This window comes from Pelophylax lessonae, assembly GCF_965119305.1.
Source record: "Pelophylax lessonae genome assembly, chromosome: 2".
Classification (NCBI taxonomy): domain Eukaryota; kingdom Metazoa; phylum Chordata; class Amphibia; order Anura; family Ranidae; genus Pelophylax; species Pelophylax lessonae.
In genome coordinates, this window is record NC_138769.1 from 158,115,281 (window position 1) to 158,143,252 (window position 27,972).

Genomic DNA, 27,972 nt, shown 5'->3' on the forward strand with positions numbered 1-27,972 from the left:
CCTTCAAGTTAAGCCTTTCCACTCTTCCACACACATTACATATTTGTGGCTGTAAGAATTCTCAACTTACCGTGTATATGGCTAGAAGTGCCAGCTGGTTATAAGGTCGTCCATTCTTTGGAGCAATGTGTTGTGCTTTTAGGTACCAGCTGCAAAAACAATGTTAAGAAGGTTCACCATACAGGTTTCTCATAAGTTAAAACGCAGACCTTCTTTCCCCCTTCCCCCCCACTCCCAAACAAGCAACTCTACTTAATGTTAACACAATAAACTTAAATTGCAAAAACAGTTTTTTTTGACTTACCGTAAAATCCTTTTCTCTTAAGGTTCATTGACTGTCGCAGTCTCTGATCTTCATATCAGTAGTGTTAGGCTGCCCCCTACAGGAGTAGGACACTGGGCAGAAAAAAGTTCTGGCTACGCCTATGGGCAGTCCCAGGGGGGGTATACCCTCTCTTCTCCTGCATAGGATGTCAGTTTTGTATCAAAGCAGTGTCAGAAATAATTGCAACCCAACTCAAGATAGAGGGGCGGGTACTGCGTCCCGTCAATGAACTTAAGTGAAAAGGATTTTACGGTAAGTAAAAAATCCAGTTTTCTCCATCGTTCATTGATGGACGCAGTCTCTGATCTTCATATTAGTAGGGACGTCTCAAAGCAATGCCATAACATGAGGGGTGGGAGTCCCCAAAGCTAAAATATAGCCAACCAGGCAACATAGGACTCATCAGAACAACAAGAGGAGGCCCACCTGAAGAAAATAGTAAACACCCTCAGGGAAGGCCAAGAAGCCCCCTAAACAGCAGCCATCAAAACTTTGCGTCCAAAAGAGGCATCTGCAAATGTCAGCACATCCACCTTATAAAATTTGGTAAAGGTGTGAACAGACATCCAGGTAGCCGCCTCGCAAACCTGAAGCACAGATGCCTGATGGCGAAAAAGCCCAGGAAGCACTAAGCGCCCGAGTACAATGTGCCTTAACTGGGAAAGGAGGAACATGACCCTTAATTGAATACGCCTGCACCACTGTCTGTCTGGTCCATCTGGAAATAGTCGAGGCAGACGCAGGCAGCCCTTTCTTTGGACCATCCGTGAGTACAAAGAGCGAATCTGACTTCCAAAAAGACTCAGTCTCTAAGTACACCCTGATTGCCCGAACCACATCCAGAGCATGCAGTGCAAATTCCTTAGGATGTTTTGGCTTAGGACACAAAGAGGGTAACACAATGTCCTCATTTAAGTGGAAACTGGAAACCACCTTCGGAAGGAAGGATGGATCCGGACGAAGTACAACTTTATCCCTGTGGACCACCAGATAGGGAGGGCGACAGGACAACGCCGCCAGTTCAGTCAATGTTTGCGAGACAAGGGCAACCGTAAACACCAGTCTCAGTGCCGACCCCGCCAAGGAGTACATATTGCAGGCCACAGACTCTGCCTTTCTATCCACTGGATCCTTAAAGGACGGGGAATCCTCCACTGGGATCATGGTAGCTTTATTCAGTTTCGAGACTGGAGGGTCCACCGTAGGTGGCACAGTCCACTTCTTTATAAAGGGACTCCTCAAAAGGGTAGCGTCTAGCAATCCGCCTAGGCACCCCAGGGGAACGCTTTGGGCGGTCCCCTTCTTTGAGCATGTTAAAATACGGGGGGAAAAGGGAAAAACCTTTGCCGATCTGGATGGCTTGTGAGTGCCAAAATGTAACCTGCGCTTCCGTCGCAGCTGCGTCCTCCATTTTTAGGGTCTCATGCACAGATACAACTAGTGCGTCCACCAGCACCTTACCTTGCGCAGCAGTGGTGGTAGAAACGTCATCCTCACTGTCAGAGACAGGACGCGAGGTAGGGGACTCGGCAAGGAGACCCGCGTCTGTGGTGGCTCAGTCAGACCCTGAACCTGAAACATCAGATGAGGCAGGGGTAGGTGGAGGGCGTTTCTTAGCACCTCGCCCTTTAAAGGCCACCTCTACCAGGGACACAAACGATTCCAGGACCGCCGAAATTGCATCCATAGACACATTGGGTCCGGAAGGCCCTGCAGCCTCCCTGAGGGGGTCAGATAGGGACACATGATCTGTAGGGTCCATGTTGCACCAGGGGAACCCATCAGCAAAGGTTGAAAAAAGTAAAAAATAAAGAAAACTTTGTGTCAAGTCCCACCATGCTACAGCGCCCCCCAGAGGTCAGGCAAAGCGCACTGAAGACCCCCCAGCAGAGAGAGAGAGAGAGAGACCCCCAGACTCACCACTCTGTACCAAAGATGCACCAGGAGGCTCAGAACGTCTGCACAGCACGTGTCAGCAGCAATCTTGATCCAAAAGGGGAGGATCTGAGAAACAGCCCAGGGTATAGGGAGGGGCTCACAACACAAAAAAAACGCCTCCAGGAACTCCCATTAAAGAAGGCCACCGCAAAATGGCCATGACGGGTGTACCAAGATGGCCACCGATCTCCTCAGCACATGAGGCAACAGGAAAATGGTGGCCTGAAGCGTGGTCCAAGACCAAGGAGTAGGCCCAATAGCCCCCATCAGTGAGGGGGGTTGGTGGGGCAGGTAGAAAAAGGGGTGCATGACAGAACAGAGGGGAGCCCGGGAATGTGAGGGTCCAACCGTTTTAGGGAGGGGCTCGCGTCCACCCCAAAATCCACCAGGGGAAAGAGGGGGGAAAGTTTACTTACCATATCGGAACAGGCGGGCGCCATCTCCTCACAGAACCCCTCTCCGCCGAAGTGGGGGGGGGGCTGTCTGCCAAATAGGAACACTGCGAATCAGGCCTAGACCCGATAGTATGCGACCTGGCGAGATGTTAAACTCGCAGGGCCAGTTCCCGTCCAGTGGGACTAAGTCGCGCCGACCCAGCGTGGAGCTAAGGCCTGTGCGTGCTCGCTGACTGGCTGGAATGACCACTGGATCTATATATCCAGCCCGTCGCCCAGATCCGGCATAGTTGCTTGCAGATCTCACAAGAAAAATTCCAGGGAAAAGCTAACTAAAAAAAAAAAAAAAAAAAAGTTATCAAGAAGAAAAAAAAAAAAAAAAAAAAAAAAAAAAAAAAAGCTTTGCCAGGACCAAAAATTCCAGCAAGGAACTAGGTCCTTACTCCTGACTAGGCAGATTAAAACTGACATCCTATGCAGGAATAGAGAGGGTATATCCCCTGGGACTGCCCATAGGCATAGCCAGAACTTTTTTCTGCCTAGTGCCAGCATAACCCTACTGATATGAAGATCAGAGACTGCGTCTGTCAATGAATGATAGAGAAAGGTTGTCTTTTCGGTGACCCATTTCTTGATCTTTACTTCTCCCTCTGGTGAGGCACTGGTGAAGAAACCAGTGCCTCCCAGCTGCCTTCTGGAAAAGCTACATCACCGGTGTCTTCTAGACAACTCATATATTCTGGAAAATCTCTTGACATGTCAGAGACAGACACCTGGAGTAGATGTTATTGGTGGGCCATCCCTGAGAACTAGAGAGAGGGGGGGGGTGCAGGAGTCTGCTTTAAAGTATAATACAAAATGTATATAAAGGAGGTCATTACCTTCGAGCTTTTCCATAGTTACATGTGTCTGCAGCCTGCTCTCTGTAACGAGCAATGTCACCCTGGCATATCATGGATCGCTGTGCACTGATCAAAGCAAACTTCACCTGAGCAAGATGAAAAGTATTATTCACAAACTGAAAATCATAGCAGAATGCAAAAAAAAAAAAAAAAAACACCACAAGAACACAACATACCGTTTTGCGAAGAGGCTTGCTGCGAATCGCCATTCCATCCATATAATCCTCCAATTTAAACTGGTAGGTTGTCTGCAACTTCTGAAGTAAACCATCAAAAAAGATTGTACCCTGTAGAGAACACAAAATTGTGCTTGCTGAAAAAAAATTATATAAAAAACAAACAAAAAACAAGAACACGCCGACAAATAAAAAAAAAAAAAAAATTAAAAAAAAATTCAATGAAGATCAGTCAGCATTCATTGCCTGCAATAGTCCCTCACCTGGCAATCAAATGTGTTACAAAAAAAAACAGAGCGTCTACCGTTTATACAAGAGAGCCCAAGTCAGGCTGAACCTACTGGGGACGATTTATTAAATATTGAACATACACTGTGTTCAGTCAAAGCTTTTTTTTTTCTCGTCCGGTTTTAAAAACCATGTCCAGTAAATGTTTTGGTTTGCCATTTGCCAATATTGGTTTGCTTTTTTGTCAGATTTTCATAAAATACATCACATTTATAAACAAGCATACATTTGCATAGCTAATGAGGCACTGGGACAGTAACAAATGTGGTAAAGCCTCCTTTTCTGGTAATGTTCAGCAGGCTTGCTTCATTTTGAAAGTTTTTTTTTTTTGTACTGAATAAACAGCACTGGTGTTAAGTTGACTGGTATTCTAGTATACCACTTTGCCATTAAATCCATTTTAAACATGGCAGAAAAAGAAAGGAAATGATCTTCACATTATAGTAAAACACTCCTCTTAAATAAGCCCTGCTGTGATTGTTTCTGCACCCACTTTCATACCTCAACCAGAACCTAAGTCCAAAGTAAACTACTTTATTTATACTTCCTGTCAGCTGCCATTCCTAGGATTTAGTGTGGATGGATGGGCAAGCTCTACGGTAACTGCTTCTCATCAAATGAAACTGGCTTTATAAAAGTTTTAGAAACACAACACAATATAGCAGCAGTGACTGACATCTCCTAAAGCCTCATTGGGTGTCTGAGTCAGTAGGCCATGTGCGAGACTGGCTCCTGTAGAAAGGAAATATGTCTGCTCTAATGCCTTTTAAAGAAAAAAATTTGAGTTACACAATGAGGAGGGGAAACCTAAAAAGCAGCACAGTTTTCCAGCAAGCACCAAAGGAAGAAGAGGGAGATGGGACGCCAACTGTTGCCTCATTTGTGTTCCACATAAGAGAATATGGGCAAGATAACAGCGGGCACCTTGTGGGGTCTGTTCCTAGGCAGCACTTCTGAAGTATGGGACATAAAACTTGATAAGACTTCTGCTGCCGGGAAAACCAGCTCTCCCATCTACAATGCCATACTGCTCCCTAATCTTGCATGGCCCTACAACATCTAAATAAAACAATAATTGTATCCCAAGTGCCACGGATCACCACCATGTAAGGCTACATTTACACCATTGATTAGGGCTGGAGCGAATAGTAGTGGTAGGAATCAGTTTCCGGCTGTGAATCTCTGCGGCTAAGTTTTGTGGCGTCCAGCAGCAATCACCATAGGTAAATCACTGGCTGTGCAAAGATCCCCGAATAGCTGCAGCCCCTAGCAACCTGTCAGAGAATGGAGCTGGTAGCCATACCTAGCAGCTGAGAGCCGCAGCAGGAACTGCCACGACAAATTGTTCTGGCCTTATTTGCTGGTGTGACAATAGCCTAAGGAAGGCACTGACAACCACTTCTGTGACAAAGTACTTCTGTGTAAGGTAATGGCAAGCATGAAATAACCAAATGGGGAGGGGGGGGTTGGGAGATGTGGTTACGGCAGATATACTCACCCAAGTCTCTGGTCCAAGTTTCCCAATGCCCCTGGTTCTGATGTAGGGGACCGCTGACCCAGAGCTGCAATGGCACCCATAATCACTGGTCCCCTGGCATCCCCCTGTGAGGACTTCAGCCTCTTCTCACTCCTGAGAAGATACCACCAGCAATCGTCCAATAGGAAGTATTTATGTTTCAAAGGCAGGGACGTGGACACCTGAAGAAGGACCCTTCCAGTAAGGAAACATACGGGAGAAAACCTGGGGACTTGGGCCAGCAGAGTCACATAATCACGGCTTTCGTTGAGTTAAAGTTTGAGTTAGCCCAGAGAAAATGACCCACTTCCTCTTTAAGGATTTCTTACATGATACAATAGCAATGATCTATGACTAAACCAAAACCAACTGGTCTGGAATGACTTAACTGCTATAGGCCAACTGCCAGATAGCATGAGTACCACATAGCACGGCTTTCAGGATTGTATTCTGCAGTAAACTTCTAGAAAACTAGGAGTTTAGGTAAATCAAATCAATTAGGATGTCTATTGCAATAAATGGTAAACATTAAAAAGGTATCTAGTTATTCCATGCAGCAGGCATATTCCTAAAAGGTTTCTAGATATGCAAAAAAACGGAGTCATAAACTGCCTGTTAGACAAAAAGAACAAGCCTTTAACCATAACACATACTGCTCGAATCTGCTCACCTCATCCAAGACCTGCAGAAGCTTCTTGCGAAATTCCTCACTTTCAGTTGATGGCTCCTTTAACAAATGTCGAAACTTTTCGATGACCTGATAGAAGACATTTTTCCATAGGAGCTGATCCACATTGTGATGGTCACAGAACTCAATGTCAGTAAGGAGGCAGTGCTCATACAGATGAAGCAGTTCTAGCCTGTGCAAACAAATCTAGGCATAATTAATAAACTGTGTACATTCTAAAGCCATTTCTTATAGGGTTGTAAACAATCAGCTGGTTTGTATTAAGGTCTGTGTTCCAAATGGCAAGAAATCATACAAAAAGGCAATGCTCTCATCTTTTGACCTGACCTGGATCAAACTCCAAAACAAAAAGAAGAAGCAATAGACCAGATCGCACAACAGTTTGTTAAACTACCAATTATTTTTGAAGGTTTGTCCTTTCTTTCCAGCAGACATATATTTCACTTTTGTTTCCCCCATTTTTTTAAAGAGCAAGTTCACTTTTTAAAGAAAAAAAAGAGCTGGGCTCAGCATAAGGTTGTTCAGGCTGCCACCTTAAAGGCACCAGGATGGTATGAGGGCCCACTTTCTAGGGATTTGGATTTTTGAAATGCCCAAGGGAGGAGCTTGAGATGTCACAGGGGTCCCTGTGTTGCCTCCCTTTAACATGCCACTAAATGATAACTAAATGGCAGACCGCAGCAGGGACACCGACTGACAGTCCTGTCTGGACCACGACCGCCACTTAGTAGCTTGGTGCCCTCCCCCTGGTCTCCCGCCCCACCACCATCATCCTCCTTACAGCATGGCAGAAAGAGGGAGGTGCTGCAGATATGGACAGAGTGGAGTTTTTTCAAATTGACAAGCTGTTATCCACTTGTTAACATAATATATTGGGTAGCTCCTGCTCTCTGTCCAGATCTGCAGCACTTCCCTTCTCTGTGCCCTGTAGGGAGGATGACAGTGGCAGCCAGGCGGATAACTGCCTCTGCCCTACCGTGCATAGGAGACTTCCTTGTGAAGGGGAACCAAGGACACTGGGAAGGCTTTAAAGTAGTGATCGACCGATATTGTTTTTTTTTACCGCCGATACCGATATTTTGGTCATCGGGTATCGGCCGATATTTTCAGACATAAAAGAAAAAAAAATTTAAAATGTCTACAGGTACTGTGGAGGGATCTGGGGGTCTAAAAGACCCCAAACCCCTCCTCTGCACTTAAGCATTTAAGTTTTTTGAATTCGGCGCCGCCAGTACCCGGAAGTGATGTCATGTCATGGTTTTGAAAGAATGAAGGGGCTCTTTCACTTAGGACGGTAATATTTCTGAACAATATCCCTAAAGAAATAAGAAGATAATTTCTTCCACCTTTTAGTGCCGGTTCACACTGATGCGGCTGCGGCGATCGCATGTAATGTCGGAGCGCAGTGCTCCTTCATTACATGCGATCGGCTGTGCGGTGCGAGTTTAGCCATACACTTTGTATGGCTAAATTCGCACCGCACCCGCAGCAAAGACGCACAGGACCCTTTTTTGCAGCCGCATCAGGATCGGATCGCACAGCGGTTCACACTTGTGCAATCCGATCCTGTGCGAACTGCAAGATCGCACTGCGATATGCGATCAAACTGGAGGTGTCGTTAAGATTACATTGACACCCCCAGCGTATCGCATATGGCAGTGTGAACTGCCGGGGGTGCGTTTGCGATGCGGGAACAGGTTGCGAATTCGCAGCCTTCCATCGCATAAGTGTGAACCGAGCCTTAGACTGCTAGAATATTGTAGGAGAGTCTCAGACCATTGCTAGATATTTTCAGGTGAGGTGGGTGTTGTTAAGTGCCTATATCCTATTTTCTATTGTTTCTGTGTGCCTTGGGAGCAAACAATTATGGGATGTATATGTGTATGCGGATTAGCTGCTAGAGGGGAGGGGGGTAGGGTGGTATTTCTCCTGCAGCCCTTCCTAAAGGCTGTCTATCTTGTGTTACTGAATGTATTTTAGCCCACCCTGGGTCATTATGCAAAGAGGGTGGGGGTTGTCCCCTGAGTGTTTATCTTTGTACCTGTGTTTGAATAAACAGTCCTTCTTAGCACTATTCACTGGTGTCTCGACAAGTGACTGGGTGGGCTAAGGGATCTTGGATTGTGCTGGTACCGGGCAAGGGAAGTTTATATGGCAGACTTACTCTTGAGTACAGAGTACAGGGTCTGTCACACTGCATTTCTCTTTTAGTCCTTGTAAAATCGTTTATTTAATTCTTAATAATGAAATGTGGATTATCTCAGTTCCTTCTAAAGAACACGTTCAAATATTATTCATACAATAGCCACTACTACGCAAACGTTTTAAGCAAGTATGAAAAAAAATGCTGTAAATTAAGAATGTTTTCAGAAATGGAAGTGTTAATAGTTTATTTGTATCAAAATAACAAAATTAAAAGTGAATGAACAAATGAGAAATACAAATCAAATCAATATCTAACATGACCACCCTTTGCATTCAGAACACCATCAATTCTTCTAAGCACACTTGCCCAGTTTTTGAAGGAACTCTGCTAGGTTATTCCAAACATCCTCCAGAACAAACCACAAATCTTCGGTGGATGTAGACTGCTCCAAATCCTTTTGTCTCTTCATGTAATTCCAGACAGACTCAATGTTGAGATCAGGGCTCTGTGGGGGCCAAACCATCACATTCACGGCTCCTTGTTCTTTACGTTGAAGATTGGCTCTAATTTTGAGCCAATCACACACCTCCCTAATGCTATAGCACAAGTATCTGCCTGTATTTCTCACTATTGGGGACACCATTGATTCTGACCAAATCTCCAACTCCATTTGCAGAAATGCAGCCTCAAACTTGCAAGAAGCCTCCACCACGCTTCACTGTTGTCCGCAGACTCGCATTGTACTGCTCTGCAGTCCTTTGGTGAACAAGCTGCTTCCTGCTACAGGCAAATTTTGACTCCTCAGTCAAGAGCATATGCTGCCATTTTCTGCACCCTAGTTCCTATATTTTTGTGCATAGAGAAGTCACATAGCGTTGTTTCCACGTCGGAGGTATGGCTTTTTGGCCGGAATTCTTCCATAAAGACGACTTCTGGCCTGACTTAGATGGGTGTACCTAGGTCCCACTGGTTTCCACCAGTTCTGTGCTGATGGGGAAGGATTGTTAAAGATAAGTAAGCATGGGTCATCTTTCATCTCCTGCATCTGACCACTGCGTCTGTGGTCCTCAACATAGCAGTTTCTTTGTGCTTCTTCAAAAGAGCACATCTTGAAATCCCAGTCTGCATTGAAATCTTTGCCTGGGAGAGACCTTGCTGATATAGTATAACTATGTTGTGTATTGTTATGGTGTATGACCTATGACATTAAACTGTCCTCCACAACCTCACCTTAGTAGCAGAGTTTGGCTGTTCCTCACCCAGTTTTAGGCCTCCTACACAGATGTCTCTGTTATGGACTGTTTTTCAACATACATATGAAATTGATGCACATTAAGAACAGCTTGGTATAAATGGTAATCATATATACCAGACTCTAATCCAACAAAATCCCTGACTTTGTGGGAGTGTGCAAGTGTAAGAATTAATGCTGGTTTGAAGCCAAAGGGTAGTGATGTCAAATATTAATTTGATTTAGGTTTTTCTCCTGTTTGCTCACTTTACATTTTGTAAATTGATGAAGGCAAACAAAACATTTCTTGAACCATTCTTAATTTACAGTATTTCTTCACACCTGCCTAACACTTTTGAACAGTACTATAAGGCTGGGTTCACGCTTAAAATCGGATGCGGCTCGCAGCAGGGGTCCGGTGCGTCTCTGTTCTCCATTTCAGGGATGAATCAGGCCAGAATTTATGCTTGAATTCAGACCTGTAAAAGGTGCCAAAGACACACAGGAACCCTTTACAATCCGCTCCGCAGCCGCCATGGAGATGGGTGAACCAGCTCTAATGAGAGCCGGGCACATCACTCTCTCCTGTCACGTGAATTGGAATTTTTTTGGGCAAGCCTTTAACCACTTGCTAACTGCCCCACGCAGATTTACTGCGGCAGGGCGGCTCAGCTGCGCATAAATTTATATATATATATATATATATAAATAAAATAATATATACACATACATACACTTTATATTTTTTTGCATAACATACTGTATTGGACAACGCCAGAATGAGTGCAATATAGAGACAGATCCTGCAAGCTGAGGTTACGACCAACAAAATAAAGACAACTTTGTGGAAGGGGAATCTCTGGAGGGAGTCAAAGGGTGAAGAATACAATACCAACAAGATCAAGTGCAAGTCCCACAGGAAGAACAATCGATTCAAAACGATACCCTGGGGGGGGGGGGTAAACACACCTCTCACAAAAGAATGAGATCCAACAGGTCTCAAAAAAAAAAAAAAAAAAAAAAAAAACACACACACACACGGTCAAGGAAAAATGTGTCCCTTGATCAACTTTGTAGCCCTCAAAAAGGGTAGGAATCAATTTGAAAGTCGCGTCTCGGGACCTGGGCTTCAGGAGCCATGCTGTCTAAACCAGCAGCAACCATAAAGTAAAATAAAATATCAAGCCATGAGACAGCAGGCCTACCCGATCTGGAAGAAACATAGGCTCAACTGCAAAGAGGTTTATGATGTTTGCCTACCAGGTTCTACTTGCCCAAGCTGATGCAAGACCAGGATCACCAAAACACCCTGCACTTTATCCCGTTACAGGAAAGGAAGGAGTTGAAGTGGAAGGAAGGCATAAAGAGAAAACTGATCCCAGGTAGTCGCCCATTAATCTAGTGCAATGACCAGAGGATCCCCGCTTCAGCAAACAAACTTGTCCAGTTTGTTGTTGAATGTGGAAGCCAAGAGACCCACATCCACATTTGACCATGTTCACTAAAAAGAAGGGTCCTCCAGAACACCTACCCAGCCTGACAGGCAGGCATCTATCGTCAAGACCTTCTACTTCATTGTAAGGCCTCATGCACACTGGACGTTTTTGGAGCTGCTGTTAGCAGCGTCAGACGTTTTTTTTTTTGCAGCTGCAGAACGCCCATCCATGTTATTCTATGGCCTCATGCACACATAGAGCTTTTAGGAGCTCCAAGTGGCATAGGCGTTTTACAGCTCCAAAAAAAACCCAGGAACCCCAGTTCTGGAGCTGCAGCGTCAAGCTGTAAAAACGTCTGACGCTGCTAAAGGCTGAATAACGTTGCTTAACGTGCGTTAAGCCACGTTATACGTTTTTTTTTTCTTCCATTCAAAATCAATGGTTTCCTATGGGAGCCTATTGATTTGAATGGAAGTCGCACCGCAGGTCGGATCAGGGTGATCCGACTTGCGGCGCGACTTGCGCTGTGAGAATCTTGAGGGGGAACTCCATGCCAAAATGGGGAAAAAACGGCGTTCCCCCCCCCCCAGGTTCCAAACCAGGCCCTTCGGGTCTGGTATAGAATTTGAGGGTAGCCCCACGCCGAAAAAACGGCGTGGGGTTCCCCCCAAAATCCATACCAGACCCTTATCCAAGCATGCAGCCTGGCATACCAGGAAAGGGGGAGGGGACGAGCGAGCGGCCCCACCCCCCCTGGATCATACCAGGCCACAAGCCCTCAACATGGGGGGGTGTGGGTGCTTTGGGGCAGGGGGGCTCTGCACCCCCCACCTCAAAGCACCTTGCCCCCATGTTGATGAGGACAAGGGCCTCATCCCCACAACCCTGGCCAGTGGTTGTGGGGGTCTGCGGCCAGGGGGCTCATCAGAATCTGGAAGCCCCCTTTAACAAGGGGGCCCCGAAGATCCCGGACCCCCTCCCTATGTGAATTCAAGTAAACAGCTTTGGAGCACGTTTTTATGACACACTGTGTGCATGGAGCCTAATTGATAGATTTCCTTGCCTCCAGTTTCAGTGTGGATATCCACCATTCCAGAGCCACCCTGGTTTGGGGAGCGAGAAGAATTGAATGGTTGAAGCAAGGTCCACAAAGACATGGATGAGCGAGTTTGAGGAACTTGACTGGCCTGCATAGAGTCCTGACCTTTGGGATGAATTCGAGCAGAGACTGCAAACCAGTCCTTGTCCAAAATCAGTGCCTAAATTCACAAATGTGCTTCTGGAAGAATGGTCGAACATTCCCACAGACACACTCCTAAACCTTGTGGACAGCCTTCCCAGAAGAATTGAAGCTGTTATAGCTGCAAAGGGTGGGCGAACCTAATATTGAACCCTACGGACTAAGGTTGGGATGCCATAAAAATTCACATGCTTGTAAAGGCAGGCTTCACAGTACTTTTGACAAGTATGAGAGTGCACCAACTTGGGAGACTCAAAATTATAGTTAGGCCTGCAGAACACTGGGGTGCCGTGACGTGGCCGCTGCAGCTTACGCATAGGTTTGCAAACGTGTGCAAACTAAGGCCTCATGCACACTGGACGTTTTTACAGCTGCTGTTAGCAGCGTCAGACGTTTTTTTTTGCAGCTGCAGAACGCCCATCCATGTTATTCTATGGCCTCATGCACACATAGAGCTTTTAGGAGCTCCAAGTGGCATAGGCGTTTTACAGCTCCAAAAAAAACCCAGAAACTGTGGGTTCAGGAGCTCCAGCGTCAAGCTGCAAAAAACGTCTGACGCTGCTAAAGGCTCCATAACGTTGCTTAACGTGCGTTAAGCCACGTTATACGTTTTTTCTGCCTCCATTCAAAATCAATGGTTCCCTATGGGAGCCTATTGATTTGAATGGAAGTCACACCGCAGGTCGGATCAGGGTGATCCGACTTGCGGTGCGACCTGCACTGTGAGAATCTTGAGGGGGAACTCCACGCCAAAATGGGGAAAAAAACGGCGTGGGGTTCCCCCCCCAGGTTCCAAACCAGGCCCTTCGGATCTGGTATGGAATTTGAGGGTAGCCCCGCGCCGAAAAAACGGCGTGGGGTCCCCCCCAAAATCCATACCAGACCCTTATCCGAGCATGCAGTCCGGCATGCCAGGAAAGGGGAGGGGACGAGCGAGCGGCCCCACCCCCCCTGGATCATACCAGGCCACATGCCCTCAACATGGGGGGGTGTGGGTGCTTTGGGGCAGGGGGGGCTCTGCACCCCGCACCTCAAAGCACCTTGCCCCCATGTTGATGAGGACAAGGGCCTCATCCCCACAACCCTGGCCGGTGGTTGTGGGGGTCTGCGGGCAGGGGGCTCATCGGAATCTGGAGGCCCCCTTTAACAAGGGGGCCCCCGATCCCGGACCCCCTCCCTATGTGAATGGGTATGGGGTACACTGTACCCCTACTCATTCACCCCATAAAATGCAGTGTATGGAAATGACGACAGGAGACGTTTTGGAAAATTTATTAAAAATCTTCATCCGGCTCTTGTCCTCTCCGGGGGTCTTCTCCTCTCCGGGGGTCTTCTGCTGTCTTCTCTCCGAGGGTCTTCTGCTCTTTTGCTGTCCGCCCTTCTTGTCTTCTCCTCTCCGGGGGTCTTCTGCTGTCTTCTCCTCTCCGAGGGTCTTCTGCTGTCCGCCCTTCTGCTGTCCAATCTTCTTGTCTTCTCCTCTCCGGTCTTCTGCTCTTTTGCTGTCGGCTGTCCTTCTTCCTCCGGTCCTCCTCCGACGTCTTCAGCGATTATGCCGGCCTCTGGTCTCCGCAGCTTATTATATAGCCATTAGGGGCGTGGCCGCCAGATGACGTCATCGGGAGACCACGCCCCCTTGTGTCACAGGTGACGGTCCGATCAGATCCGCCTGTCAGTTTTTTAGGCGGATCTGATCGGATACTCCATGCAAGCGGAGACGGAGCCGTCACCCACCGGCTCAGCGGATCGATCCCCGCTGAGCAACACGGATCCGCCTACGGAGCAGATCGTGTGAAAGAGCCCTTCGGGTCCTTTCACACGGCCGCTCCGTGTCCCCGCAAATCATCCTACTTTTTTGCGGATGATTTGCGGACATAATATAAGTGAATGGCACTGCGGATGTCAGCGGAATACCATCCGCTGACATCCGATTTTCCTCCTTTCAGTTCTGTTCCGTTTTTTCGAATGGAACAGAACCCTATTTTTTCATCCGTGTAAAAAACGGAAAGGAAGGAAAATCGGATGTCAGCGGTGTCATCCGCTGACATCCGCAATGCCATATACTTACATTATGTCCGCATATCATCCGCAAACGGATGGGATGATATGCGGGCACACGGAGTGGATGACACAAATGTCATCCGCTCCGTGAAAAAAAATAAAGTCCCGCAGCGGACTAAAGCAGCGGAGCGGCCGTGTGAAAGGACCCTTAGGCAACCCCTGCAATCAACACAACGGCCTAAACAAAGTAAAATAAAAACGCAATGCTCCGGTTAGGCCTGAGGAAACCCAAATAACTGAGGGCACTACAGTCAGGTGTTTTTATTAGTGAACAGGTTTCCTGTTTTAGGTGGGTGGAGCTCTCATTTGCAGTCCTGGAAAACTATTTTTGAAAAACACCCCCTAAAGTGGGTAGGCATAGCCTTTAACCACTTTACCTCCGCTCACATGGAGGCTACTGCGGCACTTTGCCACGATCCCGTCCAGCGACCCGGAGGCGCGCTCCCGCTGTTTTCATTCACAGCGGGAGTCGGGCCAGGGGAGGAGCAGCGGCGATCGTCGGAGATCGAGTCTGGAGATCCGCCCGCTGTGTGTAAACACAGCGGGCGGATCTCCATAGTGACAGGGAGTGACAGATCGGAGTGTTCAGCATAGCTGGACATCCGATCTGTCCCTGTCTCACAAAGTCACCTCCCCCCCCACACGTCAGTAAGCACCAGGCATACATTAACCCCTCCCTCTCCAATAAAATTAACCTCTTCACTGCCAGAGTCATTTTTACAGTAACAGTGCATATATATAGCACTGATTACTGTAGTAATGTCACTGGTACACCCAAAAGTGTCAAAAATGTCAGTCAAGGGTCCGATCTGTCCGCCGCAATGTCGCAGTCCCGCAAAAAAAAAAAAAAAAATCACAGATCGCCGCCATTACACGTTAAAAAAAAAAAAAAAAAAAAAAACACCAAAAATGACAGAAATCTTTCCCGTAGTTAGTAAACGCAATAACTTTTGCGCAAACCAATCAAAATACACTTATCGTGATTTTTTTACCAAACATAGGTAGCAGAAAACAAATTGGCCAAAAATTTTTTAAAAAATTTGATTTTTACTTTTTTTGGGGGGGGGGGGGAATTTCATATAAAAAAAAATGTGAAAAATATTGTTATTTTTTCAAAATAAACGCTTTTTTTTGTTTATAGCGCAAAAAGTAAAAATCGCACAGGTGATCAAATACCACCAAAAGAAAGCTCTGTTTGTGGGAAAAAAAAGGACGTAAATTTTGTTTGGGTACGGCGTCGCACGACCGCGCAATTGTCAGTTAAAGTCACACAGCGCCGAATCGCAAAAAGTGGCCTGGACGGAAGACAGCAAAATCCTCCGTTTTTTTTTTTTTTAAAGACAGAGTTCAAGTGTTTGAAGGGCCTATAGCCAAAAACTCTGAGGGACCACTCTGGTTACCACAGGAGCCGAAAAAAATCCAGATAATCTTGCACACCACAGACCTCATAAATGGAAGTATTCATTCAAGTCAATAAACAAAGGTTTTGCAGGTCTAAGCAGACAAGAATGAAATAACCAAAAAAATGCCCTTTGTAGAAGGGAACTCTCTGGTGTCAGAGATTTGGAAGGAAAGGTTTAGGAGTCTTTGAAAGTCTATAAGATTTATAGATTTTGCAAATAAGCTGGCCATACATGTTAAATTTTCTTGTACAATTTTCTATTAGATTTACCATAAACCATATAATATGGGGTCGAAACTAAACAGCACTTTCAAACAGTATCCTATAAGGCAGGCCTTTGTACTACATAATTTAAGGTAAATCTAAAGAAAATTGTACAGAAAATTGTATAAAGTATTGCTACCCTAAGTCATTTTTCTCTTTCACTGATGTGCGCTGATGCTGCACTGATATGAAAGGATAGGATACAATGATGGAGTTTGCACTGATGGGCTGCACCGGATGGAATCTGATAAAAACTGATAGGCTGCATTGATGAGGTGGCACTGAAAGGCTGTGCTGATGGGCACTAATGAGGTGGCACTGATAGGCAGCACTAAGGTGGCACTCCCCGTCCACAGCGGCGGTAAGGATTGGGCAACAAATTAACCCGCAATCTCAACCCCAGCTGTCAAACTGGGAGGATATTATTGGAGGTGGGCAGGCAGTGAGAGCAAGCTGTGCTCCTTAAACCACCGCCCACCAGAGGATGCTGGTTCGCAAAAAAGCACGTATCCCGCTCCAGCAATCTGCAGCCTCAATTTTGGGAGGAATTCAGACTGCTGCTGCGGTGTAGCCCAGGTACCAAGACGCTATTTCCAGTCGCCATTGCGACCTGGGTTTTGTCGAGGTTTTGTTGTGGTAAACATTTAGGCATAAACGCATAGAGGAGGTTTTCAAAATTCTCTTAGAAAAACACCTGAGGCTTGTAAAAGTGTCTGACGCTTTTACAAGTGTTTAGGTGCATTTCAAGAGGTCAAGCATTTGGGTGTTCATTCATCTCATTGGCCAGAATAAAAATGTATTCTGGTCATTGAAATTAGTCAACACCCATGAAGACGTGTTTACAAGTGTCTTTTCTGGCAAAATGATGCTGTTCCTGGACGCACTGGCAGTTGCTTTGTTTTTTTTTTCCTGCCACTAAAATGTGTGCATGGACACACAGGTTAAAATGGAGGAGCGTTTGCAAGCGGGGGAAAAAAAAAAACGCCGCCCCCTCCTAAAAGCAGCAGTAAAAACATCCTGTGTGTGCATGAGGCCCTCCACGGACACGCCAAGAGGACGTCGAGTGGACTCTGAGAGGGAACGCCGAGCAGACACGCCAAGTGGATGTGCCAAGAGGATGCTGAGCGGGAAAGCCGAGCAGATGTACCAAGAGGATGCTGAGCAGGAAAGAGAATTAGCAAGCAGAATCATTAGGACCAGAGGCTTGGGGCTGGGTGAGCGGGAGCAAAAGGAGAGGATGCCAAGCACTGTGAGATAGGGGAAGGTGGAGATAACATGAAGGGAAATTATCAATTAGCGGGAAAATGGGGAGATGATGCCTTGGGGAGGGGGGGTTGTGTGATCATCGGGGAGAGAGAAGATGCCTTGTGATCAGGGAGCAGAAGACTGTGGGGTCACAGCAGGGTAGATGGGCGACAGACTGCATAAAGTAGGGGTGTCAAACCCAATTTCATTGCAAGCCGCATCAGCAGTATGCTTGCCCTCAAAGGGCCGTGTAGAGGTAGTGGAGTTCCGCCACGTTCTGGCTGAAAAACTGGGAGGGGATGATAAAGGGACTAGATTCAAAAATTTGCTTATGAAAACCATATCATTAGTAGCAAATCAGCATGAATTTATGAAAGATTGCTCTTTCCAGACCAAACTTAATATTCTATGAGGAAGTGAGCGGCTAGATGGTGGAATTCCTGTGTATCTGGATTCTGCCAAAGAATTTGATACAGTTTCCCCCAAAAAAAAAAAAAAAAAAACTTAAATTTGGAAATTGAGGACTAAATAGTGGCACGCTTGTGTAGAAGTTGTCCACGCACAAATGGTACCCCTTTCCGGATAAGGGTGACACCAAGTCCCAAACTATCTTGCCGCTGCTCCCTATGTAGTCTGGGCAGTTGGGGGGCTCCTCACAGCTATCTTTTCCCTCATAGACCCAGAAACTAACTGTATAACCTGTGGCCCTGTCACACAGTTTATACAGCTTGACCCCGTACTTGGCAAGCTTGCTGGGGAGGTACGGTTTCATAGCAAGGCGGCCAGTAAACTTAATCAGGGACTCGTCAACGCAGACAACTTGTTCTGGGGTATACAAAGCTGCAAACCGCTGATTGAAGTGGTCTATGAGGGGCCGAATTTTGTGGAGCCGATCATATTCAGGCTCCTCCCCGAGGACGACAGATTTGTTGCTGAAATGCATGTTGCTGAAATGCATAAATCGCAGAATTTGCTCTTATCTCGCCCTGGACATGGAGGCAGAGTGCATGCGCATATGGTGAAGTGGGCTAGCCGCAATTCACTCTGTTTGGTTATGCCCATGTTGAGGGAAAGGCCCAGAAAGGTTTTAAAATCGGGAATCTTTATAGGTTTCCAGCCGTATGGTCTGGCAAGGGTCGAATTTGGGTTGGCGGCGATAAATTGTTGTGCACATAAATTTGATTGATGCACAATAGATCCGTAAAGATCTTCCGTGAAGAACAGCTCGAAAAAGTTCAGGGGCGTAAACCCAGCTGTCTCCATGTGGATTCCAGGTTGGGCAGTGAATGGGGGGGGGGGGGGATGTACTGGCGCTGTAGAATCAGTGGGTTGCCAATTGGGATATGCTAGTGCATCTGGGAGGGCACTATGGGCTCTACGGGCCTGTCTTCGAATATGCGGTGGCTGCGGGCCACTACTCGTGCTAGCCACCACACCAGCTTCAACTGCACTTATGGGACTCGCCACGTCACCAAGTGATACTGCAGTGCTGGTTGTACTAGGTCCCGGGTGTACTAGGCCGCTGGTGCTTGCCAGGCCACCAGAAGGATGAGCGGCACTAGTACCCACACTCTGCTCCATACGAGCACCCTGCGATTCCTGCATCTCAACTCCAGAATGGGGTCAGGTACACCTGGCTCTAACAGGGACCCATCTGTCGTCGGAGCTATCTGTCAGGGAGCCGCTGCTGTCATCAGGTTCGTATACTGACCCTGATTCTGCCAGCGAGGCTTCCCCATCGCTCTCATCTGACATATAAGTGTACTGTAAGCCTTTGCACTACTGTACCAACGTTTGGTCATTTTAGTTAACTAAATTTACCGGTACAGTAGTGGGACTCTCAGTAATAAAAGAACCTGGTTGTCAAGGAATATTTCAACCGCTACCAAAAAAAAAAAACTGCTAATGCTAGCAGGGATCAGGCCTGACTCTGCTAACACAGCGGTTTTGTGTGTTGTGTTTTTATGTAAGTGACAGTAATCTATTGATTACTACACTTACCTGGGTGGGGTGGGCTGGGCGGAGGGATTAAACACAGGTGCTGGGAGGAATCAGTGCTGATCGTGCAAACACCGCGTTTTGGGAACCCTAAACTATGGGGACGCTAGTATAGTTCTGATCAGATATTGATCTGTTCAAACACTATACTAGTAATGGAAGTGTAAGTGTGTGTATCAAGGGGTTATTTCTAACTATGCGCCGGGGATCTGCGCTATTTTAGACTGACGCTAACACTAGCTAATGTCACCTGTGTCACTAATAATAGTGATCCGAAACAAAATGTACACTATTAAAAGTGACACTGTGACAAGGCAAGGACGGGGTTAACTGGGGGTGATCAGGGGGTTAAATCTTTATTGGGGGGGTGGCGGGGACCCTAAACCTCCTTGGGACAGAAACTAACTTGCTAGCGCTAACTGAAGTCACAATCACACTAATACAAAATACAGTAAAACAGTATATTACATGTGTATTAGTGCGCAATGTGACAGGGGGAAGGGGTTAACTGGATGTGATCGGGGGGGGGGGATCAGGGGGGTTAAAACTTTATTGGGAGGGGGTGGCTGGTAACCTAAGGATAAAAGGAACGACCGCAAGCACTAAACCTGGTCACAAGTCACACTTATACGGGTATATAGAAAATGCTATATACTGTATACAGTGTGTGTTGTGACAGGGGTGTAGGGGTGATCAGGGGGTTAAATCTTTATGGGGGGGGTGGCGGGGACCCTAAACCTCCTTGGGACAGAAACTAAGTCGCTAGCGCTAACTGAAGTCACAATCACACTAATCGAAAACACAATAAAACACTATATTACTTGTTTATTAGTGTGCAATGTGACAGGGGGAAGGGGTTAACTGGGGGTGATCAGGGGGGGAAATCAGGAGGGATCAGGGGGATAAATCTTTATTGGGAGGGGGTGGCGGGTATCCTAAGGATAAAAGGAACGACCGCTAGCGCTAAACCTGGTCGCAAGTCACACATACGGGTATATAGGAAAATGCTATATACTGTATACAGTGTGTTGTGACAGGGGGTGTAGGGGTGATCAGGGGGTTAAATCTTTATGGGGGGGGTGGCGGGGACCCTAAACCTACGTGGGACAGAAAGTAAGTCGCTAGCGCTAATACAAAATACAGAAAAAAAACAGTATATTACGTTTGTATTAGTGTGCAATGTGACAGGGGGGGGAAGGGGTTAACTGGGGGTCATCGGGGGGGGGGGGGGGGGGGTCAGGAGGTTAAATCTTTAGTGGCCGGTATGTTAAGTGTAAAAGGGAGGGCCGCAAGCGCTACACCTGGTCACAAATCACACTTATATGGGTATATAGGAAAATGCTATATACTGTATACAGTGTGTGTTGTGACAGGGGGTGTAGGGGTTAACGGGGGGGGGGCGATCGGGGGTGAAATGTGCCTATCTAAGTGTGTGTGGGTGTGCTTGGTGTAGTACTCACAGTTAGATGTGCTCTCTCCTCTCGATGAATGCAAAAAGGATCATGGGAGGGGAGAGCACGTCTTTTCTGAGCCTGTGTTTACATTACACAGGCTCAGCATGGAATCTGATTGGGCAGGACCGATCAACAGGTCCAGGCCAAAAATCATTGGCCTGGACCTGATGACTGATCGGTTCTGAACCCAATCAAGCCATCAGCGGGACCGCGGTAGCGCGCACCAGACCGGCGGGAGCGAGCGACGTAGTACTACGTCGCTTTGCCTGCACGGGGCTGACTGCCGCAGTAAATATACTGTGGGCAGTCGGCAAGTGGTTAATTTAATCACACTAAGAATTTTTTTGCAAGTTATATTTTGATTTTTATGTAATATAGAGAGCGCAACACCTTATTTCATTGTATATTTTTCTTATCATAGCTTAGGATGAGCTTTTTGGTGTAAGCGAGAGTTTAATTTTAAGTTTTTTAGACAATCCGAATCATTGTTGCCTTGTTTATTCTGGAAAGCGGAGGGTCCGGTGGAACAATCCCTTCTTAAGATGGGACTCCTTATAGGGGTATCCCCTAGAAAAGCGCTTAGGGACCCCAAAGGGACACTTTGGTCATCCCCACTCTTTAGTGACAATTTTGTCAAAAGGAGGGGAAAGGTTACACCTTTGCCGCTCTGGATGTCTTGCGAGTGCCAAAGGAAAACTGCGTCCTCCATTTTTAAGGTCTCACGCACAGATACAATCAGGGTGACCAACGTCCGCAGTGGCCGAATCAGATTCAGGATCTGAGGGGTCAAATGAGGCAGAGGAAGGCGGGGGGGGTGCTTTTTTGCCAGCCCGTCACCCAAAAGCCCTCTCCACCCAGGACACAAAGGACTCAAGGACAGCCGTCAGTGCGTTGATGCAAGGTTGAGACCAGGAGGGCCCCGCGGCCTTCAGAGAGGAGGCAAGGTGGGGAAATGTGCTCTAACATACTCCATGAGTCACCAGGAGGACGCCACGAAAATGTAAAACATTGCTAAGGGACACCCCCACGGCTCTGGCTGCATACCCGGTTGCCAGTCACAGAGCCCCAATCAATCTTTAGCAGAGGGAGAGGACCCCACAAAAAACTCACCACCCCGCAGAAAATCAGGCACCACAGCCACCAGGAAAATCTGCACTGCATGTAGGGTGATAAGAAAAAGAAAGGATTGATCCAGGAGTCAGCACCAGAGGATGAGGGGTTTCCACTGCCGAAACCACCACCTATAGGGCTCCCCTGTCATGGCTGCCGCTGTTTTTTTTATAACAAACCACCACCGGACTACACAAACATAGCAGCTGTGCATTGCAGCACAAAGGCTACAAGGAAATAGCGGCACTATGAGGCTCCCAGGGACCCGGGAGAGATCTCTAGGCCCCAGGACAGGCACAGGCAGGATGTGGGGGCCCTGGCAGGAGCCCCCACCTTGTGAAACCCCCCCCCCACCGCACAGCCGATTGCCTGGCCGCCGGCGGCACAGCCGACTGCCCCGGGTCTGCGCACTCCTTTGTCAGACTGGGGTGACCACTGGATCTAGATTATCTAGCTTGTCGCCCAGTCTAGCAGTTGATTGCAGATCTCACAGGAGCTAGGTCCTCACTTCTGATTAGGCAGAAGAAAAAAAACTGAGTACCAACAACAGAGAGAGGGAATATACCCCCTTGTACTGCCCAAAGATGTAACCAGATATTTTCTCTGCCTAGTGTCCTATTTCTGTAGGGGGCAGTACAACCTGATGGTTAAAAATAGAGGTGCACCGAAATTTCGGCCACCGATAATTTCGGCCGAAAATGTGAGTATCCAATTTCGGCCGATAGGGGGTTAAGGATGCCGAAAATGTATGCTGATATCAGTTAAAAGTGAGTCCTTCACTTCCCTGTCATTTGCGAGTATGTGTGCTGCTGACTGCTGCGATCCTATGCTGGTTACACTGGGGCTTCATTGTGAGCTACAGTGGTCGCTAGACGGCTCGGGGGAGAGGGACTTAGAATGCAAAGGATCTTATCCTCCTCCGCGCCTAATGCTGTATCGTTGCACCCACCTCCTCCCTTCCATGTGCTGTTAGCTGTAGAAGAAGGTAATGTGGATGTCTGCTGCTTTAGCGTCTAGTTAGAACGGATTATAAATCACAGCCTAGAGTCAGTCTCTCTCTCTCTCTCTCTCTCTCTCTCTCTCTCTCGAAATGGAATGTTACAAAGTGTTTCTGCAGTCAAAACGTAACATTCTCTCTCTCTCTCAGAAACACTTTGTAACAGTCTCTCTCTCGTTAAGATTTGACTGCAGATACACATTGTATACACTTTTTGTAACATACATCAAATCTGTGAAAAAGGCACTGTATGTTAAAGCCTTACTCCAACAAAACCTTATTACTTGTACAAAAAGGAGTAAGTAATTAAAAAACTGCCCACTCACCCAGCGCTAGCTTAAAGCTGACAAATAAGATAGCAGCTGCTATAAATAGAATAAATTTAAAACAAGGTGAGAATATAGCTCTGAGGGGCATCCTAATCACACTAACAGCGCTCCAATGAATTCTTAAGGAGAATCGTATACGACCACTACAATACATGTATAAAATACTGAATGTATTTTATATATGTATTGTAGTGGTCGTATACGATTCTCCTTAAGAATTCATTGGAGCGCTGCTAGTGTGATTAGGATGCCCCTCAGAGCTATATTCACACCTTGTTTTAAAACCTTATTACTGTTGGGGAAATTTCCCTGACTTTCTGTCCTGGTGACATACACAGAGCCGTAGTAGTGACATCACCGGGAGGCGGCATTTTTGAAAGGAAGGGGACAGGAGGAGCAGAGAGGTGCTGACAAGTGAGGACATTGCATCATTGAGGTGGGGGGGCTGAGGTGAGGTTACCAATGGTATTTGTATTATGAAGCATGAGGGGGCTAATGTATTGTCACTGCTGGTCACTGATGCATTAGTGACTGACCAGTGGCACTTAATTAACCCCTTTGTGCTGCATTAGTGCAACCAGTATCAGTGCAACCAGTGTTAATTAACACTGATACTGGTTGTACTAATGCAGCACAAAGGGGTTAATTAAGTGCCACTGGTCGGTCACTAATGCATCAGTGACCAGCAGTGGCAATACATTAACCCCCTCATGCTGCATAATACAAATATCATTGGTAATTAAATTAACCACTTGCCAACCCATCACAGTACATATACCGCATACTAGCTACAGGTGTACATCGCTGCCTGTTTCTGTCGTATGCCCCTGTTCTATCTATTTTAAAATAATTTGGGGGGAAAAAGTCATTTTCGGTTTCGGTTTTCGGCCAAGGGCTTCCTGCATTTTCGGTTTCGGTCCAGAATTTTCATTTCGGTGCATCCCTAGTTAAAAATATCAGCAACTGTGTCCGTCAGTGAATGAAAGAGAAATGGCTTTTTACAGAAGGTCCTCCCCTTAATACCTATCGCTGCACAGCCCCACATGAAATGCTCCATCAAGAGAAACTAGTATGTACGGACTATCGATCTACAGTGATCATTATATGGCAAGAGGGTAAGGAAGTAGCTTCCTTAAAGGCTAGCTGCACGTTTTAGACCATGTTACATACATATTTAGGGGGTAACATAGTGGCAAGATGACCACCCCAATCCTCCCCTCCTCCAACAGCACACAGGGTTCTTATCCCCTACAGAAGCTGCCATTTTTTACTATGTGGGGGGGCTCCATCTGCACAGCCATTTCATTCATTCACAGAGATCTGCAGGGCAGTTAACTCTGGTGGAAAGACAGCAGGGGAAAAAAAAAACATATCCAAAAAGGAGAAGGCATCCATTTGCCAAGCACATTAGCAAAAAAAAAAAACCAGAACCTCAATGAGTAAGCAGGGTTGTGTGTGAACACAGACAGACCCAACAAAGCTTTTGCCAGTGTTCAATCACCTGAACGTAGCTGTATATAACCCATTTTCCATCAATCAATTACTGGGCCCTATACAGGCAGTCCCTGTGTTACCAACAAGATAGGTTCTGTGGGTTCCTTCTTAAAAGCGAAGCTCCACTCAAAAGGGGAACTTTGGCTTTAAGTACTCCTTCCCTGCCACATTCGGTATGTCATTTTTTGGGGGGAGCGGGTACCTATTTTTTTGACCGGTACCAGCTCCCACTCGCCCAGGCGATCTGAGCGGAAGTTCTCCTCTCTCCCTGTAGTCCTCTGGGACACATCACAGTTCCCAGGAGACTGCCGAACCATTCAGAAGGTGCAACATGACTCGCGCTTGGGCAGCACGCACCCGGCTGTGAAGCAGCAAGCTGTCACAGCTGGCTGCGCACAGTTGAAATGCTGGCGCTGGGGAGAGAAGCCCGTGGGAAGGGATGGCTTGGGTGATTTCACCCCACTTTCTGTCCCTGTGACAACTGGATTTTGAAAATGTTGGGTTGTGGAAACAAGGATTTGTGATAAAGCGTCCGTGGAGAAATCTTTTTCTAATGAGAACTCTTACAGGAGTGAATTGCTCTTCCTAGGGGTAGATTTCCTCTCCTGTTGTCCCCCTCCATTTGTAAATATAACTTGTATGCAAGTCGGATATTTGTAAATCAGGGACTACCTGTACTGTACAAAAGGGGAAGTGGTTAATGGGAGGGCTGTCACTTTAAATTAGTAGCTAGCAGGCTGCAACATCACAGAAAGCTTGCTAAAAGCCTGCTAAAACTTTCTAGCTGCTTGTTTAAGCAACAGTCAGCACTCCACTAAAATCTATTTAACATCCCGTTACTGGAACTAAAGTCTTCCCTAAAGTGACAGTAAACTCTGGTTTAAAATTATATTCAAGTACGTATTCTTTACAGCAAAAGTACCTAATATTGCTACCAGCTTCCTCCACATCTCCAAATTCCTTGGGGATGGGAACAGCTGTAATCAGACTTCATATGAGAGGGTTGATACGTTCATTCTCCATGGTCCCAAGGCATGTAGAATATAACCACCTTTTCTCTTGCGCACACCTGACATGGATTATGTACTATGGGATTTTTAGTGTGCACAGAGCAGTGCAAATTACCTCAGTTAATGTGCACTGCTTGTTCCAAACAAATGACATTGAGAGGGAAGAGGAGAGGTTACAAGAAGGCAGAAAAACACAGTAGGAAACTATTTCATGAAAATAAGAATAAAAGTAGCGGCTGTGTAGGATTTTCAGAGAATAATGAAGATCATTAAGTGTTAAAGGTTTCAACATAGCTGCTTAAAAGGTTGCCTAAAGTATTACAAATGCTTGGCAAAAAGCTTGCTGGACACACTGCTTTTATACAAAGTGAGACTGTAAATAAGGCCAAAAAGATCTTTAAAAATGCAAAACATATGAATGTACCTCACCTAAGCAAAGACATTTTATTCAGTCCGTCAGAGCTGATGCCATCACGGGAGAGAAGATTACTGAGTTGTAACTCCTGGTTATCTGCCATTCGTAAAAGATGACTGAGCTCCTGCTGCTGCATTGTTCTCATTTGCTGTTCAATTTCCTCAGCTATTATCGGGCTCCCAGAGTATGAGCTAGGGCCATACTGCCCTGACTGAGCAGGGTATCCGGCATAATATGTCCCAGGCAAGATGCCATTGTTTGGGCTCATAGAATATGGCACAGAATAATTACCATACCCATATGGTGAACGACCATAGTAATATGGATTATCAGAGTTCTGAAATTTGTAGTAGGAAGTCTGAGGAACAGATTGGTAGCTGTCACTCTGAGAAGAAGGAGCAGACTCATCATCTGTGTCCAGAAAATGAAGCTGAGGGCTTTGATTTTTAAGAGCAGGCTTTGGTTCAGGGTTGTTGGGATCCCATAGACGCCGGTTAGCTCCACCACGCCCTCTGCCACGGACACCTTTGGTGGAAATGATGGGAAGTGGCTTGGTGCTACTTAGTTCTGATGTGCCAGTAGTGTTGCAAAAGTCGGTGTTAGCTGGAAGAATAAGAATGCCTCTTCCTTTACCCTTTGGTTCAGCTGACTTTTCCCTCTGTTCCTTCTTCTCCATATCATAGTTGCATTTGTAAGTAGATCTTTCCCCAAATCTCCTGGACCTGTTCTCTTCATTGTTATGGCGATGTAAGGATTCTTTTTTAAATTCATAATTATCTCTGCTCTTGGAGTTTTCGGCTTTGCTTGGGCAGCCATTATCAGTGGATCCCAGTCTCTTTTTCACTTTGTTCCTACTTGCTTTCGCTCCATCCAACCACTCGTAATCTTCCTCAAATGAGTCTGTCGACGACAGCGATTTTTGTTTGTTTGAAAGTACCTTTTCTTTCCTATCTCCAACGGTCTTCTCTTTTTCTTGACATTTCTTACTCCCTTCTGCCATAGCCGCTTCTTCGCTGCTATTGTTGCTTCCAGCTGAGCTGGTGCTACAAGTTCGTGTGCGAGTTCTTCGCTTGTCTGAATGGGAATACCGTTTAGTCTGGCCAGACCTATACTCCTCTTTTTCTTGTCTTGATAAATCTGTTTCTTCACTAGTCCTGTTATTTTTCTCTCTTTCTGATCTCTTGTATTTGTCATTCTTGGTAGCTTTATTGCCATCTTCTAGAGGAAGCTTGTGACTTTTGACTACATTGACAAGGCATTCCTCGTCTACAATTTTTAGTTGTTCGGTTTTCCCTACAATATCTTCAGTCACGTCACTTAGGGATTCCTTTACAGGGGCCTGAGGACGTCTTCCTGGCTGGTAAATTAACCGATCTGGCTTTTTGGCTCTCTTGGAATTTTTTCGATCCTGAGTCTCTGGTCCATCATGCTCCATGTCATTTTCCTCTTGATTGTGATCTTTACAGGCAGCAGGGGAGCTTATCCCATTAACAACAGATTCACGGTCATTTGCTTTCTCTCTTTGAGGACTCTCAGTGCGATTTATTCCATTGTCAGAAAAATCCAGTTTAGACTTATTTCGCAATCTGGATAGGCCAGGTTTGTAGATCTCCATGTCTGGACGTCTGTTGTCCTTCCTCTGCCGGGGTTCCTTCATCTCCTTTGCAGTACCTAAAAAATTAAAGACCAAAATTGTAATATCTCTTGGAGCTTAGATGAACTGACCACCACCACATATACACATACAGCCATAAAGAAGAAACAATACTAAAATACAAATTTCTTTAAAGAAAAAAAATCTTTGGGTTATTTAAACACTTAGTTTATAACATGAAGCTATCACAAACATTCAATTGATGCTCTCCCTGTCAAAGAAGGGACGTCAGCTCAAAGTCAAGATGTAAGGCCCCATGGG

General features: G+C 46.3%; 1 protein-coding gene across 1 annotated transcript in view; it reads right to left on the reverse strand.

The window, feature by feature from the left end:
- Positions 1–27,972, reverse strand: part of SMG6 (SMG6 nonsense mediated mRNA decay factor) — a 697,848-nt gene that overhangs the window by 656,112 nt on the left and 13,764 nt on the right. Inside the window, exons 2-6 of the mRNA XM_082247741.1 lie at positions 26,072–27,728; positions 6,211–6,400; positions 3,737–3,847; positions 3,540–3,646; positions 71–149 (exon numbers count right to left, since the gene is read on the reverse strand). Of these exons, the coding sequence (XP_082103867.1) occupies positions 71–149; positions 3,540–3,646; positions 3,737–3,847; positions 6,211–6,400; positions 26,072–27,728 (2,144 nt within the window). The remainder of the gene's footprint in view (positions 1–70; positions 150–3,539; positions 3,647–3,736; positions 3,848–6,210; positions 6,401–26,071; positions 27,729–27,972) is intronic.